Consider the following 15,127-nt stretch of genomic DNA (forward strand, 5'->3'; position numbering starts at 1 on the left):
CCAATGGCTCACACGCTGAGATGTGGGTTTGAATGACCTGGCCACAGAATGTTATTTTTGTCCTCGCGCATTAGCCAGCTTCATTTGCAGTCTCTCCATTTAGTCTGTTCTTATGACGTTTCCAGGGGAGTTTATTTCCTGTCCTGCCCTCACCACTGTTTTCAGGTGGAATCTGCCAATGCTCTGTTCTGCCTTGTGCCCTTGTGTCTCTGCTGTGTTAAGCACATTAGCCTGAAGGGCTGTGTGAGGTGTGTGGGGATGCTGGCAATCATAGAACCCCAGAAATGTCAGGCTAGATGTGAATTTTAAGAAGTCGTTGAGTCCAGCCCCCTGCACTGAGCAAGGACTGAATTAACCGTGTTTGTCAAGCTGATTTTGAATTCTAACCCTGTCTCCAAAGGGCTTGCAACCCTTTCTCTGCTTGGTCTCTTCTGCAGATTTTAGGGAATAGCAAGGGCTGAATGGGCTCTCCCCTGACATCTAGTGGTGATCTTGGGACTAGGCCCTCAGGAGCTGACCTTGTTTGACTGAGCACATGCACCGTTCTCCATTCTCAGCCCAGTGGAGCTGCTCCAGTGATCACTTTTGGCTCCCTGGATCTGGTTCCCCCTCTTTGAAGGAAGATGCTCTGTGAGCCCTTCTCCAGTCCTTTGGACATGCAGGAACAAAGCAAGCACAGCATCTGGTCACTCTTGATACCCTTTGAACCCAGGCACTCAGTGTAGCATTCCAGCGCCTTAGCCACTTGGTCACTTTATCAGCCATAATGGCCCCTTCCCTCCCAGCTGTCCCTTGATCTGGCAAGGCCAAGCACCCAAGCCAGGCTAAAGCAGACATAGTAGGGAGGCCAGCAAGCAGACCAGTGGTGTAGAAGCTTCATGTAACTATCACATTCTTTGTGACATCCCGTTTGTGGGGAGCTTCCCTTCTTTTGCAACAAGGGGATCCAGACTAACACAGCCACCCCTCTGATACTTCTCTTCTTTTGGGAACTGGGTGGAAGAGGCATGAACGAATGAGCCAGCAGGTGCTTCCATCAAAACAAGAAGGGACAGTCAACAACAAAAGGGTTCAAACATGCACATGCAGCACAGAACAGATTATTAGACCTAATGATTTAGCTGCCTTTCATGACAGATCCTCTGACTTGGGATCTCTATAGTCCAGTCCTATGTTTTGTTTTCTACATTCACTAGAGTGCCTGATTTTGGCTGACACAATGGCAGCCTGGTAAAGGCTATGCAAAAGAGTAGAGGTGGCTAAGGAGTTAAGGCTTGCCCTTTTTATTCTGGGTGGATTTGAATCTCACCTATGGGGATAGGCAGCCATGCCTTTGGCAAGGTGGCTATTGTCTCTTTCCTCCTCAGGCCCTTGCTACCCCAGCATGTTTTTCCATGACAAACATTGTTATTCACAATGTTGTAGCCATGTTGGTGACAGGACAGCAGAGACTAATTTAATTAATGGAGACTGTCTATCTCCTAGAACTGGAAAGGACCTTGAAAGGTCATCAAGTCCAATCCCCTGCCTTTACAGCAGGACCAAGTACCAGCCCTGACAATTTTTGGCCCCAAATGGCTTCTGCAAGGATTGAACTCATAACCATGGGTTTAGCAGGCCACTGCTCAAACACTGAGCTATCCCTCCCCCCTGAAAAAAAAAAGCATCTCTCTCCCCAACAGATGTTAGTGCAATAGGAGGTTTGACTTCACCCACCTTGTCTGGCTATTAAAACCCAGACACACCCACAGCCTGGGTCTGGCAGCCCTTGGACCAGCTGGGCTCCAGGCCGGCTCACAGAGCTAGGGAGTTTGCTCAGGGCCTCTTCATGTTGGGCACCTCAGCAGGCAGAGCCTGTCTCATCTCCATGCTCACTCAGGTGTCTGGCCATGACTGGACACTGCCAGCATCACCCGCATGTTGGCATTGCAGGGTGTGGGGATGTCACTAAAACCCTCCCAGTCATGGGTGTGGTGAATGCAGGGGATGGGCCAAAGCCACCAGCAGCAACTAGGGATCCTGCTTTGGGAGGGAGGGGTCTGGTGAGCAGACTCAGCGACAGGCCCCTCAAGGGAGGGCGGGGATGGCCAACTGCTACCTGAAGGGGGTTGGGGGAAGCCCAACGGTCACCTGAGAGGGGGATGGAGGGAGCCCAACTGTCACCTGAGGGAGAATCTCAGTTGTCTGGAGAGGGTCAAAGTAGGGTCTTGAGTATGAACATCCTCACTCCCAGAGCACAGGCCACTCTGGGGTGGGTTTCTCTGCTGTGGAGACTCTTCCACTTCACATAACTATTATATTTTAATTGGGCCAAAGAGCAATGAGTGAGCACGACTGAGGGGTCAGCGGGGTGGCAGGAGCTATGGATTCAACTCCTTCCTCTGAATGAGGAGGAGAGAAGGTTTGAGCAGGGTTCCCTACCTCCTGAGAGCCTTAATCCCCAGGCTGGACAATCTTTGATCAAAGGAATAGCAAAGTATTAGCTGGTAGTAAGGAATTAAACATACCCTGCTGAAACTGGCCTGAAAATGTACTAAATACCTTTTCCCAGTTAAAACTACTTAGGTCAAATTCATGGATGATTTGGGGTTGTCTAAAACTGCATTTTTTTTGGCAAATAAACTATTTGTCCAGAAACCTTTGCCCCCCCTCTGCTTGTGAGAACACAAATGGTTTGAGATAGTGAATTTTTTGTCTGAGAGTTCATTGGCTGAGGGCCAGGACTGCCCACATAGCATTGTTTGAAGGTTTAGTTTGACTGTGAGGGTTGCATTTTGGTTAGTTTTTGTAGGTGTCGCCATGAGCACTGGGACACTTTCCATGGGGGACTGTAATTGTAGGGTTGTCCATATATGCTGAGACGATTCATATGTTGGGGCTACAGGTGTGCTAGTTTGTTATCACAGGGTTTTTTTTGAGCTGGGCAGTTGACTCCTGCTGCCTTGTTATTGAAGTTTGCTGGTGAGTGCTGGGGCTGTGGTCACTTCAGTTTCTTACTCTAGGGTTGCTTGTGAGCTGCTGGAGCTGCAGTCACACAAGTTTGTTGCTGCAGGGCTGCTCACTAGTGCTGGTTTCTTGGTAATAACAACAGTGAAGTGGAATGAGAATCCCCAGTCATTTCCAGGAGTAAATTGCTACCCCAGTCAGAGTGAAACCTCCATGTGTGGTGATGACCGGCTGCTCTATGGGGGAGAGGAGGTGAAGTCATTGTCTGGGGGAAACCTCGCAGTATTTTTTTCTCCAACTCTGCCACAGAACAGAAACTCCTTCTCTCCCCCAGTCACCCATGGATGTGAGAAGATGTTTTTCTTTCATAAAACCCACTGCTGGGATATGGGCAGGTGTGTGAGTTTGGGCCCCATGATGCAAAGAGCTTCCCTTCGAACAGAGTGAGACTCACTCCATAGCCAGAGAGCAGAGGTAATTCCACTGGGTTTTCCTTGTGTCAGGACCCCGCACATTGTGACATGACTGAGGGGAGCCGGGGTAATCACAGTGGGGACACACATGCTGCTGGAGGAAAGAAGGCTACATGCCATCCACGTATCTGTGTCCTGGAGCAGGAGTGGATCACCTTGAACCTCAGATGTCAGGGAATGCTGGGGCACGGTGGCCCAGAAGGAAGGCCCCAAAGATGCAACAAGCAGGAGCAGATGCAGCGAAGTGAGTGCTCTGGCTTTTAAAATCATGTTCCTGTGGATGTTTGCTACACCTGCATTTGGCAATGTCAGGGCTGGTTTAAGGTTTTTTGTGATAATGTTTTTCCTGTTCACTGGCTTGTTAAGTTTGTGGTTGTCTTTCTGTTGACGGGGATCCACATGCAGCTTTATTATTGTACAGTTCAGAGCACACATTACTTTGTTGCCATTTCCATGTCTGCTTTTAGATTTGCATGGCTCTTCCCTGTAAGCTGAGTGCTTGGCCAGCCAACTGATTAGCAGAAAGTCCACAGCGCCCACAGCTGGCAGCATGTGTTTCTACTGATGGTGTGAGTCCACATGTGTTGGAGAATGCAACAAAATTTATTCCACACATGGATGGGACAAAATAGTGGGACCACTGACTTGCACTGATTGCTAACACCTTTATGGAGATGGCAAATGTTTCCCCTGGCTTTAAAAGGGGCAAACTGAGGCAGCCGGACAGGAGGGGACTCAGCAAAGATCACACAGAGAGTCATTGCCACTGCTAGGAATAGAACCGAAGAATTCACCAAACTTTAAGCATGAGCCCAAAGATCCTTCTCCCCACCATTTGCAACGGGAAGCCGACCCACAGATGGAGGGTGGGGGAAGGTCAAAGGGGACTATTGTCCCAAGGCCCAGTGATTCAAAAGGGTCCGAGACTCCTTTACCAGGCCCTTTAAATCACCACCAGGGCACAGCACGCCGGGCACCTGTGAGGGCTGGGGGTGGGGTGGGGTGGGCCGGGCCATGGTCCAGATGGTGCTGAGGGCTGGTGCTTCTGCCCGAGGCCCCTCCCTTTTGGGAGCACCGAGCCTCCTCTCCTTCCAAGCACTTACACCTTGCTCAGGGGCCCAGCGAGGCTGACAGCTCTGACGGGAAGTGTCATGTCTTGTCAGTCTATGAAACTGACCCCATTGGCTATGGAAGCAAAACGCAACCCAAGGGCTGGAAACTGGATGGGTTAGGGCTCACAGTAGTTGCACTAGAGCTAGAGTTGTGTTCAGATCATTTGTGTGTTTGGTATTAGAAATAATGGAGACTATCTTGTAGTTTGACTGACTTTTAATAAAACAAAACCTGAATTATAATCTGCACTGACTGGCAGAGTGTTTGGTGTGCTGATTGTACAATTTGTAGTTCTGGAAATTGAAGTGTAAGTGTGTTGGTGATGGGGTTTTTTCTGGGGATGGTAACACCTTTTTATAGACTCCTCGGCTGCGTCTAGATTGGCATGATTTTCCGGAAATGCTTTTAACAGAAAAGTTTTCCGTTAAAAGCATTTTCGGAACAGAGCGTCTAGATTGGCATGTAAAGTGCTTTTCCGGAAAAGCGTCCGTGCCAATCTAGACGCACTTTTCCGCAAAAAAGCCCCTATCGCCATTTTCGCAATCGGGGCTTTTTTGCAGAAAACAAATCTGAGCTGACTACACTGGCCCTTTTGCGCAAAAGCTTTGCTCAAAAGGGACTTTTGCCTGAACGGGAGCAGAATAGTATTTCGACAAGAAGCACTGATTTCTCACAGTAGGAAGTCAGTGCTTTTGCGGAAATTCAAGCGGCCAGTGTATACAGCTGGCAAGTTTTTCCGGAAAAGCGGCTGATTTTCCAGAGAAACTGGCCAGTCTAGACACAGCCCCTCTAATATAACGATCCAGTCACAGACCAGATCCACATATGTGTCTACCGGGGGTGGGGAAGAGGCTCTGAGAAGCCACATCCAGCTCGCCCAGTCACTGAATCCTGCCTATGGCCATTTCATTGGCTCCCTTATAGCAGCTCGCACTTTAAACAGTGTCTGCTAATTGCTTGGGACACTGGGACACTGGGGAGGGACAGGGAGGTTTTGCATGCTCTCCCCACCCCCTAGCAAAATCCCTCAGCTTCCATTGGCCAGTTTTTGATCAATAGGCGCTGATACATTTTCTTGGAAGCAGAGACAGCGAGCAAAGCCTCCTCCTTCCCTCACCTCCTTCACCCTGTGCTTGAGCAGAGGAGCCACATGGAGCAGCCAGCCCAGCAGACAGGCATGGAGCCTGTCTCAGGCTCCTTGCAAGGTTGCTGGCTGGGAGCCGCCTAGATAAGCGCCTTCCAGCTTCTTGCACCCCACCCCCTCTCTCCCTCCAACTTCCAACCCCAGACCACCACCCCCTCCTGCCCCAGGTCACCACCGAAACCCTCTGCACCTCTTTCCCTCCTTTTTTTAGGTCCTTCCTAGACTCTGAACCCTTTCCTACACCCCTCCCTCAGGCCAGAATCTTCTCCTGAACCCATACTCCCTCCTGGACCCTCCACCCCAAGCTTCTACCCCAGACCATAGCCCTCTCCTTCGCCCAAACTACCTCTGAGACCCCACATCCCCTCCTTCACTCCGGTCCTCTATCCCGAGCTTTCTTCTACATCCCACCCATTATCCCAGACCCCACGTCCCTGCATAGAAACCAACTCTTCTCCTCCTTCTTTCCTCCTAAATATTTCATTACTCTCAGATTTATCTGGCATTGCTCAATTAAGGTTTGTGCTTTTTTTAATAAAAGGGAAATATTCATGCTTTATTTCAATTATTGTATTTTTCAAAAATACAATGTTATTTTTATTAAGCTCATTTTTATTTTGGATTTCTTAAAAAGGGGACTGATAAAATGTTTCCATTAAATTTGTGTGTAATAACTTTTTAAAATGAGAGTTCCATCTAGTGTGTATTTTCTTCAACCCTATAAACTCTTATCATTTGCTATGTTTTAACAGAAATGGGCTACAATCAATTTGATTTCCAAGATCATATTCTCCTAGTTTTCAAACCTTAATCATTGATTTAGCTGTGCCAAAACAGAGCACTACTCTACAGTTCTCCATTTTATCATTTTTCTGTAACATTTATTGAGAAGCAATCCTATTCCAGGTTTATCCTATTTTCTCTGGCTCCTCTTGGTACGGTGTCCTTCAACTTTCCTCAGTTAAGTCAATTGTGAGGACTGTATTTGCTTTGGCCATGCTGTCTCACTTCTGTATGGTTTTATGAAAAGCAATTCCATTCCAGGCACATTCAGTTTTCATGGCAAAATCAAACCCTTCTTTTGCTTTCAGTTAGGATAAGAGGAAGCTGCATACCAAATTTAGTGGTCCTAGTTCTTACCATTCAGGAGGAGTTCTTGATCAAACAAATGGTCAGATAAACTCTCTAAAATATATGGTAGATCTAGAAGTTTTCAGCTGAAACGTTTCCCCCACTTGTTAGTTTTTTAATTAAAAGTTAAAATGTTCTTCTTGAAGGTTTCAGTGGAAATTCATTGCAGTTTTCCACAGGCAAAAACAAACATTTTCCATCTGTCCCAGAATGCACCATGTTTAAATCCTCACTGGTGGAATCTCCCAATCCTCCATGCTGCCCTTTGTCTGACATGAGTCCTCTGAAACCTCCTTGGGGTTAATGGGCATTGGGCTGATGGATTATGAGAGGTTTCCCACCTCTGGCCAAGAGGCTGTGATCCCCAGTGATTCCTGGGAGGAGCCTGGAATTGCTTTTCTGGAGTCAAATATCGATCGGGGGTGGGTAAGTGGGGCTGATGGGACACTCACTTTTCAGGCCGTGCACTGGCCAGACCCCAGCTCCATGGATACAGAGATCTCAGGGCTCTTGCACCTGCTGGCTGAGTCACAGAGACAGGCGAGGTCTTGCAGAAGCCACACTGCAGAGTTCAGAGGCTTCACCTACATTCCCCATAACAGCACCCCAGAGGCATGGAGCCAGGAGGGAGGGGGACCAAGGCCAGGGTCAAAGCCTGCCTTGTGCATGACCCCCTGGTTCTGAAAGGTCTCGGCTCTAAGGAACACTCCCCTTGTGAGTGGCCGGGTTTGGGGACATAGAATAGTTTCAGGGCTTCCCTTGTGACACCCTCCTCCCAAGCAGCCTCCCTTCCCAGCAGTGAGCCAGGCACTGAGCCAGCTCCCCCATCCACCTCGGGCAGGGAGTGTCTGGATCGCACACACACACCCATAACGGCAGAGCCAGCCAGTTATAACCCAGCAAAACAGGACGGGCTGGATCCATGCAGTGGCGGGGACAGGAATTAGGTTTCTGTGATGTTTCCTGCCTGTCACCTAGCAGCCTTATTCCTCTAGCCAGGTGACAGTAACCAAGGCATGTGGCTCTACAGGGCCTAGTTCAGTAGCTGCATCCTGCCCAGCCAGGGCTGCCCAAATGAGAAGCAGATAAAAAGTGCTAGCAGAGCTTACACCTTAGTTTAAGTAGAGATCGATGCTGTGGCCTGGCAGATCCTGCCTCCAAACAACCCCTAGTTGAAGCCTCTGTCCACACTATCACAATGGCTCCTCCTTAGAAACCACTGGGGCTGTTCTGCCCTGCACTTCCTGTCCCATGTTAAAGTCACTTGCATCACTTGGCACTGAGCCTTAGATCCCTGGACTCCTGTTTTCAGTGTGTGGCCCAGCCTGCTAATGCCCCCACACAAACTGGGACAGGAAGGGCAGCTTGGTGGTGGGTAAAGGGGATGGGGCGGGAGTAGGGAGCAGTTCCAGGGGCAGGGGAGGATCAGCTCTCAGGGCTGCGCTGCAGAGGGTGTCCTGAGTGATGGGAGGATGAACAGAAACCTCAGTGGCATGTAAATCCCTCACTGCTCACTGTATCTCCGCTGGTAATTGAACACCTGCCTAGGTCCTGGCCAGATACCAGGTTAATGAGTGACAGGTGCCCTGGTGCTTTCACTTTCCCCGATCAGAGTTCACACACAGCTCCGGGATCCATTTCCCCACCTGCCCCAGCACGTTCACTCAATTCCTTGGTTGCTCAGCATCGTGCAGGACCCCAGGCTCACTACACGGCATCTTCTGGGACATGCTGAATCCTTAAGGTAGGTTCTTGCCTGTTTCATTGCTCTCCGGGGTTGCTCCTGCCTGCTGGGAGCTCGTCCTCCTGTTCCCACCTCCCATCAGCACTGGGCAAACCCAAATGGTGGGTGTGAGTCATTGCTCAGCCCGTTGTTCCCCCCACAGACGGTGTGGCCATCTGGGGTTCCTTGGGGCCTTTCCCTGCAGGCTGGGATGGGACATAGAGGTGATTTGGTGCCTCTTCAAAAAGGCTGCACAGCCCCGCCCTACCAAGGCCTGGAGCAGGAGGGGCTGCCAGATCAGGAGGGGAGGAGCGGGGCATTTGGCCTAGAGATCTACATGGAAGGTGCCTCCCTTGTTCTTATTACATGTGTTACAGTAGCACCCAGAAGCCTCCAGGTGAGATTTGGGTCCCCATTATTCCAGGCAGTGCACAGATTCTCACTGACATTTGAGTCCCATTGTGCTGGGTGTGGCACATACAGACAGTGAGAGACCATCCCTGCCCCACAGAGCTCTCAGCCTGGCACTGGGTGGAGCTGAGCCTAGCTGGGCTCAGATCTTCCAAGCCATGTCTGGTGAGACATGACGCTATGGTAGAACAGGTGTGCACCCTGCACAGGGCACCAAGCGCACAGGCCTAGACTGAGCCGGAGGGATGGCGGGGGTTAGATCCCGTATCGCCTGTCAGACCGTGCAGTGCCTTAAACCATCAGCTCTCACTCTGCCAGCCATAGCAACCTGGAATGTCAACTTGTCAGCCTCTGTCCACAAAAGTCTGTATTCTAGACGTACCCATAGAAAGCCTCTGTCGACAAAGTGCATCTAGACTACAGTCAGGTCTGTCGGCAAAGCAAACTGCTTTTTTGACAGAGAGTCTAGATGCTCTTTTTTGAAAAAGCACAGTGTGGATGCAATAGCACCTTTTTTCAACATAACTCTATCGAAAAAAGGCGTTATTCCTCGTAGAATAAGGTTTACCGCCATCAACAAAACTTCCGTGTTCTATCGACTTACTGTTGATAGATCTCATTCCACGAGGAGTAACAGTTAATTCGAACTAAGGAGTTAGTTCAAATTAACATTTAACTGCCGCGTCTAGACGCGGGCAGTTAGTTCGGACTAAGGGGGATTTAAAAATGGCGGTGCCCAGGAGCATGCAAATGAAGCCCAGGATATTTAAATCCTGGGCTTCATTTGCAACTCTGGTTGCCCTCATTTACCTACCTAGCTGGAACTTACGAGCTAATGTAGACATACCCTCAGTTATTAGACTGAACAAGAGCCCTGTAAATACTCTGGAGATTAGAGCTGGGACCAGCACAATCCCATTGGCTGGTTTTTGGCCAGAAACTGGCCAATGGGAACTGCCTAATGCATGGGGTTAAAGAATAGCTGCATCTAAGGTCAAAGGTAGACTGGAAATAGCAAGAAGATACGGGTGTAATCAAAGGGATCTAAAAGTAATCCCAGAAAGCTCCAAAACATCCACAATAGTCATGGACACTGGCATTTCACCACTGACTAATCATTTCTCTTCAATGGACTGAAGAGAAACTGACTCAATCTAATGACTATAACAAAAGGCTTATACTGAGAAGATTAGAGAGAAGGAATAAATACACTGAAACACCGAGGCCATGTCTTCACTTTCTGGAAGATTGAAACTGTGGCAGTTGATCTTCTGGAGTTTGATTTAGCGTGACTAGTAAAGAGCCACTAAATCAAATACTGAGGGCACCTGTTTTGACACTGAAACTCTTACTCCTCATGAGGAGTAAGGGAAGTCGACAGGAGCATTTCTCCCCTAGACCTCTTGCTGTGGAGATGGTGCCAAAGGTTGAATTAAGGTATGTCTACTCCAGCTATACAAGTAACATAGCTGGAGTTGCATATCTTAATTTGAACTTCCAGGTAAATATAGACCAGGTCTCAGAGATTTGCTAACCTGTCTGGAGAAGGGGTATGTGAGGAACCTAAAGACTCATTGCAGAGTGATGTGCTGATAACCTTTCCTCTCTAAGTATCTGATACTTTGACTTTATGGAAAAGTACTAGATGGGTGGATAATTTAATGAAGGTGTAATTAGATAGTTGTTAGCTGCTTATATATGGGTGTAAGAGCTAATGGGGTTTTTTTTTTTAGGAGGGAAGATGTGTAGAATTATGTTTGTAGAAGATTGCGATTTAGAGAGCCTCCCTCATAAATGTTATGAATATAGACATTTTGATCTGAGTTTGGAAGCAAGATGCAGAGAAGCAGCCAGCAAATCACCACAGAGGACCTCTAGTTTGATTTCAATAGGCTTTAATCCTTTCTCACTCACTGGGCTGTTGTTTAATGAACCCCAAGATAATTACTGTGGTGCAAGTTGGGGAGCTAGGTCCCCAGGGTTCTTTCCCGACACATTCACACTCCATGTGGGGGAGCTGGCAGGGTCCCCAAAGCAGCAGGGCTGGCAATAAGCCTTCTGATTATCTGCATGGGCAGTTCAGCAGACTCAGGCAGGTGATGCTGGAACCATTTAACTCAACACCTGATTCTGTGCTTTTATCCCCAAACATGAAATTGGGAAACTTCTGTTTAAAACAGAATAGTCTGCTGGGCCCTCTGCACAACCTTGCAGCCCCTAGGCCTTAACCCAGCCTCGAACACCTTCTAAAGTGTCTCAGCCTTAGCCCTACCCTGATATGGTCCTACAATGTCTCGGCCTTAGCCCTGCCCTCCAGCAATTCTTTCCCCTTCAATGGGCTCAGAAAGGAGGTCTCTTTGGGGGAGAGTGCCCATTGTTACATTCCCAGACTCTCTCAGAGGACTTAGCATAATGCAACTTTATTGCTTGAATCCAGAAGGCTAACACGCAAGGAACAGAGAGGGTGTAAATAACCCCACTTTGCTCTTGGTTGCTCTCTGTAGATCTGCCTGCTGCAGTGCAGACCCATATCACAGAGCTCCTTACACAGCCCCCTGCCTGCCAGCAGGATCAGGAAGACCCTTATTTATACTGACAGCTTCCAATTCCAATCCAGGTTTCAATGCACCACACACACAATAGACATGTTTGGAGGTTGCTCGAAGTGAAACAGAAATTGTTTCACAGATGTTAAGGCCAGAAGAGTCCGCTGAGTCTATCCAGTCTGACCCTGTGTACGCAGGCTGGAGAACTGCCAAAAGCTACAAGCAGAGCTGAGACAATTGCTCATGACCTGCTCACTATGCATCTTACTGTAACATCTACTGATATGGTGGTCTCCATTGACATCAGGATTTGGGGAGCAGATATCTGGCAGCAACCCCTGGAATCTGTGACAGCCCCTGCCAGCCCATCCCTGTCACTTGGCAGAGTCACTTACTGAAGTAAGTGACTTTTGGCCAAGCTGACTCTTTAGACATGTGCCCAGGTGTCACCTACTCACCAGGATGTGAGATGGGTCCCCTCTGGGCCTGACCCTCACAGCACGTGAGCTGTCCCAGCTCCAGCTGCACAGCCTGACTCTTTAGCGTACTCTGTAGCACCTCATGCAGTTAGCTGTGGAGATCCCTGGGTCACATGTCTGCTGTGTAGTCCATGGTGGAGGCAGGCACAGAGCCAGGCCCTTTCTGCAGGGGGGCATCCATGTGGGTTCCACTGGGGTTCCCTCAGAAGCAGCCCTGCTCTGCTGCAGGCTCACCTGCACCAATTGATGGTCAGGGAACTGACAAGGGGAGGAAATGGGGGTGGATACATGGCATAGATCAGTGGTATAAATTCCTGGCGCCAGCCCTGGGCAGGGGGCAGTGTAGCCTGGTAGTGGTGAAATCTTCTGTCCTGGGGAGATGCTCTGCCTGGGAACCAAGGGGGGTGGTGTCAGATGATGGATGGGGCATGTTCCCTGCACTGCTGGCCCCTCACACAAGCTGGGGGGTGTTAACCATCCCTGCTTTCTCCTGACAGGTCCCTGCCCAGGATGTTCCCATGGCGATGCGATGGCGGCTCTGTTTGTGCAGCCTGGGGATCCTCCTCCTGGCATCATGTACTCTCTCTGGTAAAATTGTTTTAACCCAGATATTCCTCCCTGTTACTCTGCCCCTTCTGATCTGGGTATGAGCATCTGAGCCCCCCTAACATGTTCTCAGTCCTACAGAGTAAAAGGCCCAAGCCCAGGATGCTGTCAGGAAGGAATGACCTTAGCAGGTTTGTCAGGTCTTGTAGCAGGATAATGGGAGCTGCACCATCGCCAGCCCCAAGCCTTCAAACACCATGACACAGACCACAGAAATCAGGAGACTTTAGACAAAATCATCAGATTTAGGAAATAAAACAAGATAATCATTTTCAGTCTTGTTTCCTTTATTTTTTGAGCCTTTGGGTCCCACTCTGGCCACATTTTCAAACTTCTCCCTGCAGCTACCAGAGCTAGAAACTGATGGTTTTAAAATCTGAGATTCTCACAGAATCACATGCCTCTAGGACAGAGGTGGGCAATAATATTTTGCTGGCTGCACCAGAAGAGGTGGGGCCTCAAATGGAAGGGATGGGGTCAGGATGCTTCCGGGCTTCCCCACCCACAGACCATGATTGGTCTGGGAGTAGGAGCACCCTTTTGCCCCCTGCCTTTCCCACTAAGCACCCATGACCTTGGCAGTGGGAGGAAATGTCCTGTGCTCCCCCACCCCCAGCCCAATCAGGGTCTGGGGGTGGGGGAGCACATGAAGCTTCCTCCCACCCTGCCAGGAGCATGTGTCACTTCTAAGTGCCACTTTCTCCTCACAAGGCGGGGGGTAGAGCAGAGGAACTTTTGTGCACTCCTCCTGCCCCCAGGCCAATCAGGGTTTGGGGGTGGAGGAGAACGTAATGCCTCCTCCTGCCCTGGCAGGAGTGTGTGGCACTTCTTAGAGCCCTGATTGGCCTGGGGGCAGGAGGAGCACCCAAAGTTTCCTCTGCCCTACCCCCGCCCTGTGAGGAGTGCACAGCACTTAGAAGTGCTACGTGCTCCTTGCACAGCAGAGGAGACTTTGTGAGCTTTACGCCCCCCCCCCCCCGACCCTAATTGGCCTTAGGGTTGCCAGGTGTCTGGTTTTGAACCGGACAGTCCAGTATTTGAGCTTTCTGTTTGGGAAACAAATTGAGAAAATATAAATGAGGAAATAGAAATGTTCGGTATTTTCTCAATCAGATCTAATGTAGATAAGTGTGTCCAGTTTTTTTTGTTGAAAGCATCTGGCAACCCTAATTGGCCTAGGAGCAGGGTTAGTGGCAGGGCCTCCGTGGGCTGGATCAACTCCTTTGGTGGGCTGATCCGGCCCGCAGAGGCCCTTTTGCCCAGCCCTGCTCTAAGAGCTGGGGCTTCATGAAAAACACATAGTCTTCCAAGAGATGGCAATGCTCAGAGGCTCCTTCTTTATCTCTCCCCACCTACAACCACACAGTGAGCATCAAGGGCTGAAGCTGCACAGTAATTGCTCTACACATCCCATGGTGAGCCTGATGAACCTTATGACACGGCTGTTGCACAGACCTTAAGTTCAGATATTTAATTTCCTGAAGCTCCCGATCCCAGGACAGTGAATCCTATCTGAGGCACTTTCTATTTTGGGTATTGAGGCTATGGAAGGGTCATGAATGGTCCCAAAGGTCCATCAAAAGATATAATGCCCTTCAGGCCAGGCAGAAGCCATCTGACATGACCTCTCAGCAGCAACAGCAGGGTTACGTGGATCTGAAAACGGATAATCAAAGAAGTTTCTTGCAGTGGAAGGAGCTTGTAACTTGGTGTCTTGAGGCTATAAACTGGTAGGTGGCTTCCACTGGGGCTACCCTTTGCCTATAGAGCATATGTAATTGCAAAACAGGTGCCTTTGGAGGACTTTCCAAGGGATTGTAGGACAGCATTGGAAGACCAGCTTGTGTAGATGTGGGTGGCTGCAATGAAAAAAATGAGGAATAACATTAGTTCAAACCAAGGGGTACACACTTTCACTTTCGGAACAGCTGTTGAGTGAAGTAACGCACCGACGAGATTGAAGGATAAAATTAATGTGTTGTCAGTATGACCTCTGTGACACCTGGATGTTAAGCCTGGTCTTTGTAAAGAGATACTTGATTGGTCACAGGTACACAACCAGAAGGGGATAGGTGAAACTGGTGAAAACCTGTTTTACTGGTATGAACCTTTTGTAAGGCCTGAGAAGGGAATGTGAGGGGGTAGGTAATGATTGGAGGAGGTTTGGAGCAGAGGGCATGACCTATGTATGCATGCAATTGTAAGTGGTCAGTGGGAAAGGGGTGATTACCATGTAAGATAGTACAAAAGACATTGCCTTTTCTTTGGGAAGTTGCAAAAACTTTCCTGAGAGTATCCTGGAGATTTTTGCCCTGGAATGCATTCCTGAATAAAGCTGGTTGCTTAAGAAGGGTTTCTGGAATTGATTGGGACAAGGGCTTGGACCCTCATCCGAACCCTTGGATTAAAATTCTCTGTCAAGATCATGCTAATGATGTGCGGGATATTCAAATCCCCGTTTCATTAGCAATTTCGGTCGCCTACATTTACATCCCTAGTTCGAACTAGGGTGCAAGTGTAGACGTACTCTGCGCACTGAGTAACTAAATTGAGCT

At 49.1% G+C, this 15,127-nt stretch overlaps 1 protein-coding gene across 1 annotated transcript in view; it reads left to right on the top strand.

The window, feature by feature from the left end:
- Nucleotides 1-8,270: 8,270 nt before the first annotated feature.
- LOC102454964 (uncharacterized) overlaps nucleotides 8,271-15,127 on the top strand; it is a 112,955-nt gene continuing 106,098 nt past the window's right edge. Inside the window, exons 1-2 of the mRNA XM_089770039.1 lie at nucleotides 8,271-8,551; nucleotides 12,464-12,554. Coding sequence (XP_089626165.1) covers nucleotides 12,485-12,554 — 70 coding nt within the window. The 5' untranslated portion in view covers nucleotides 8,271-8,551; nucleotides 12,464-12,484. The remainder of the gene's footprint in view (nucleotides 8,552-12,463; nucleotides 12,555-15,127) is intronic.

Source organism: Pelodiscus sinensis, chromosome 18, assembly GCF_052426305.1.
Source record: "Pelodiscus sinensis isolate ZL-2025 chromosome 18, ASM5242630v1, whole genome shotgun sequence".
Taxonomy (NCBI): domain Eukaryota; kingdom Metazoa; phylum Chordata; order Testudines; family Trionychidae; genus Pelodiscus; species Pelodiscus sinensis.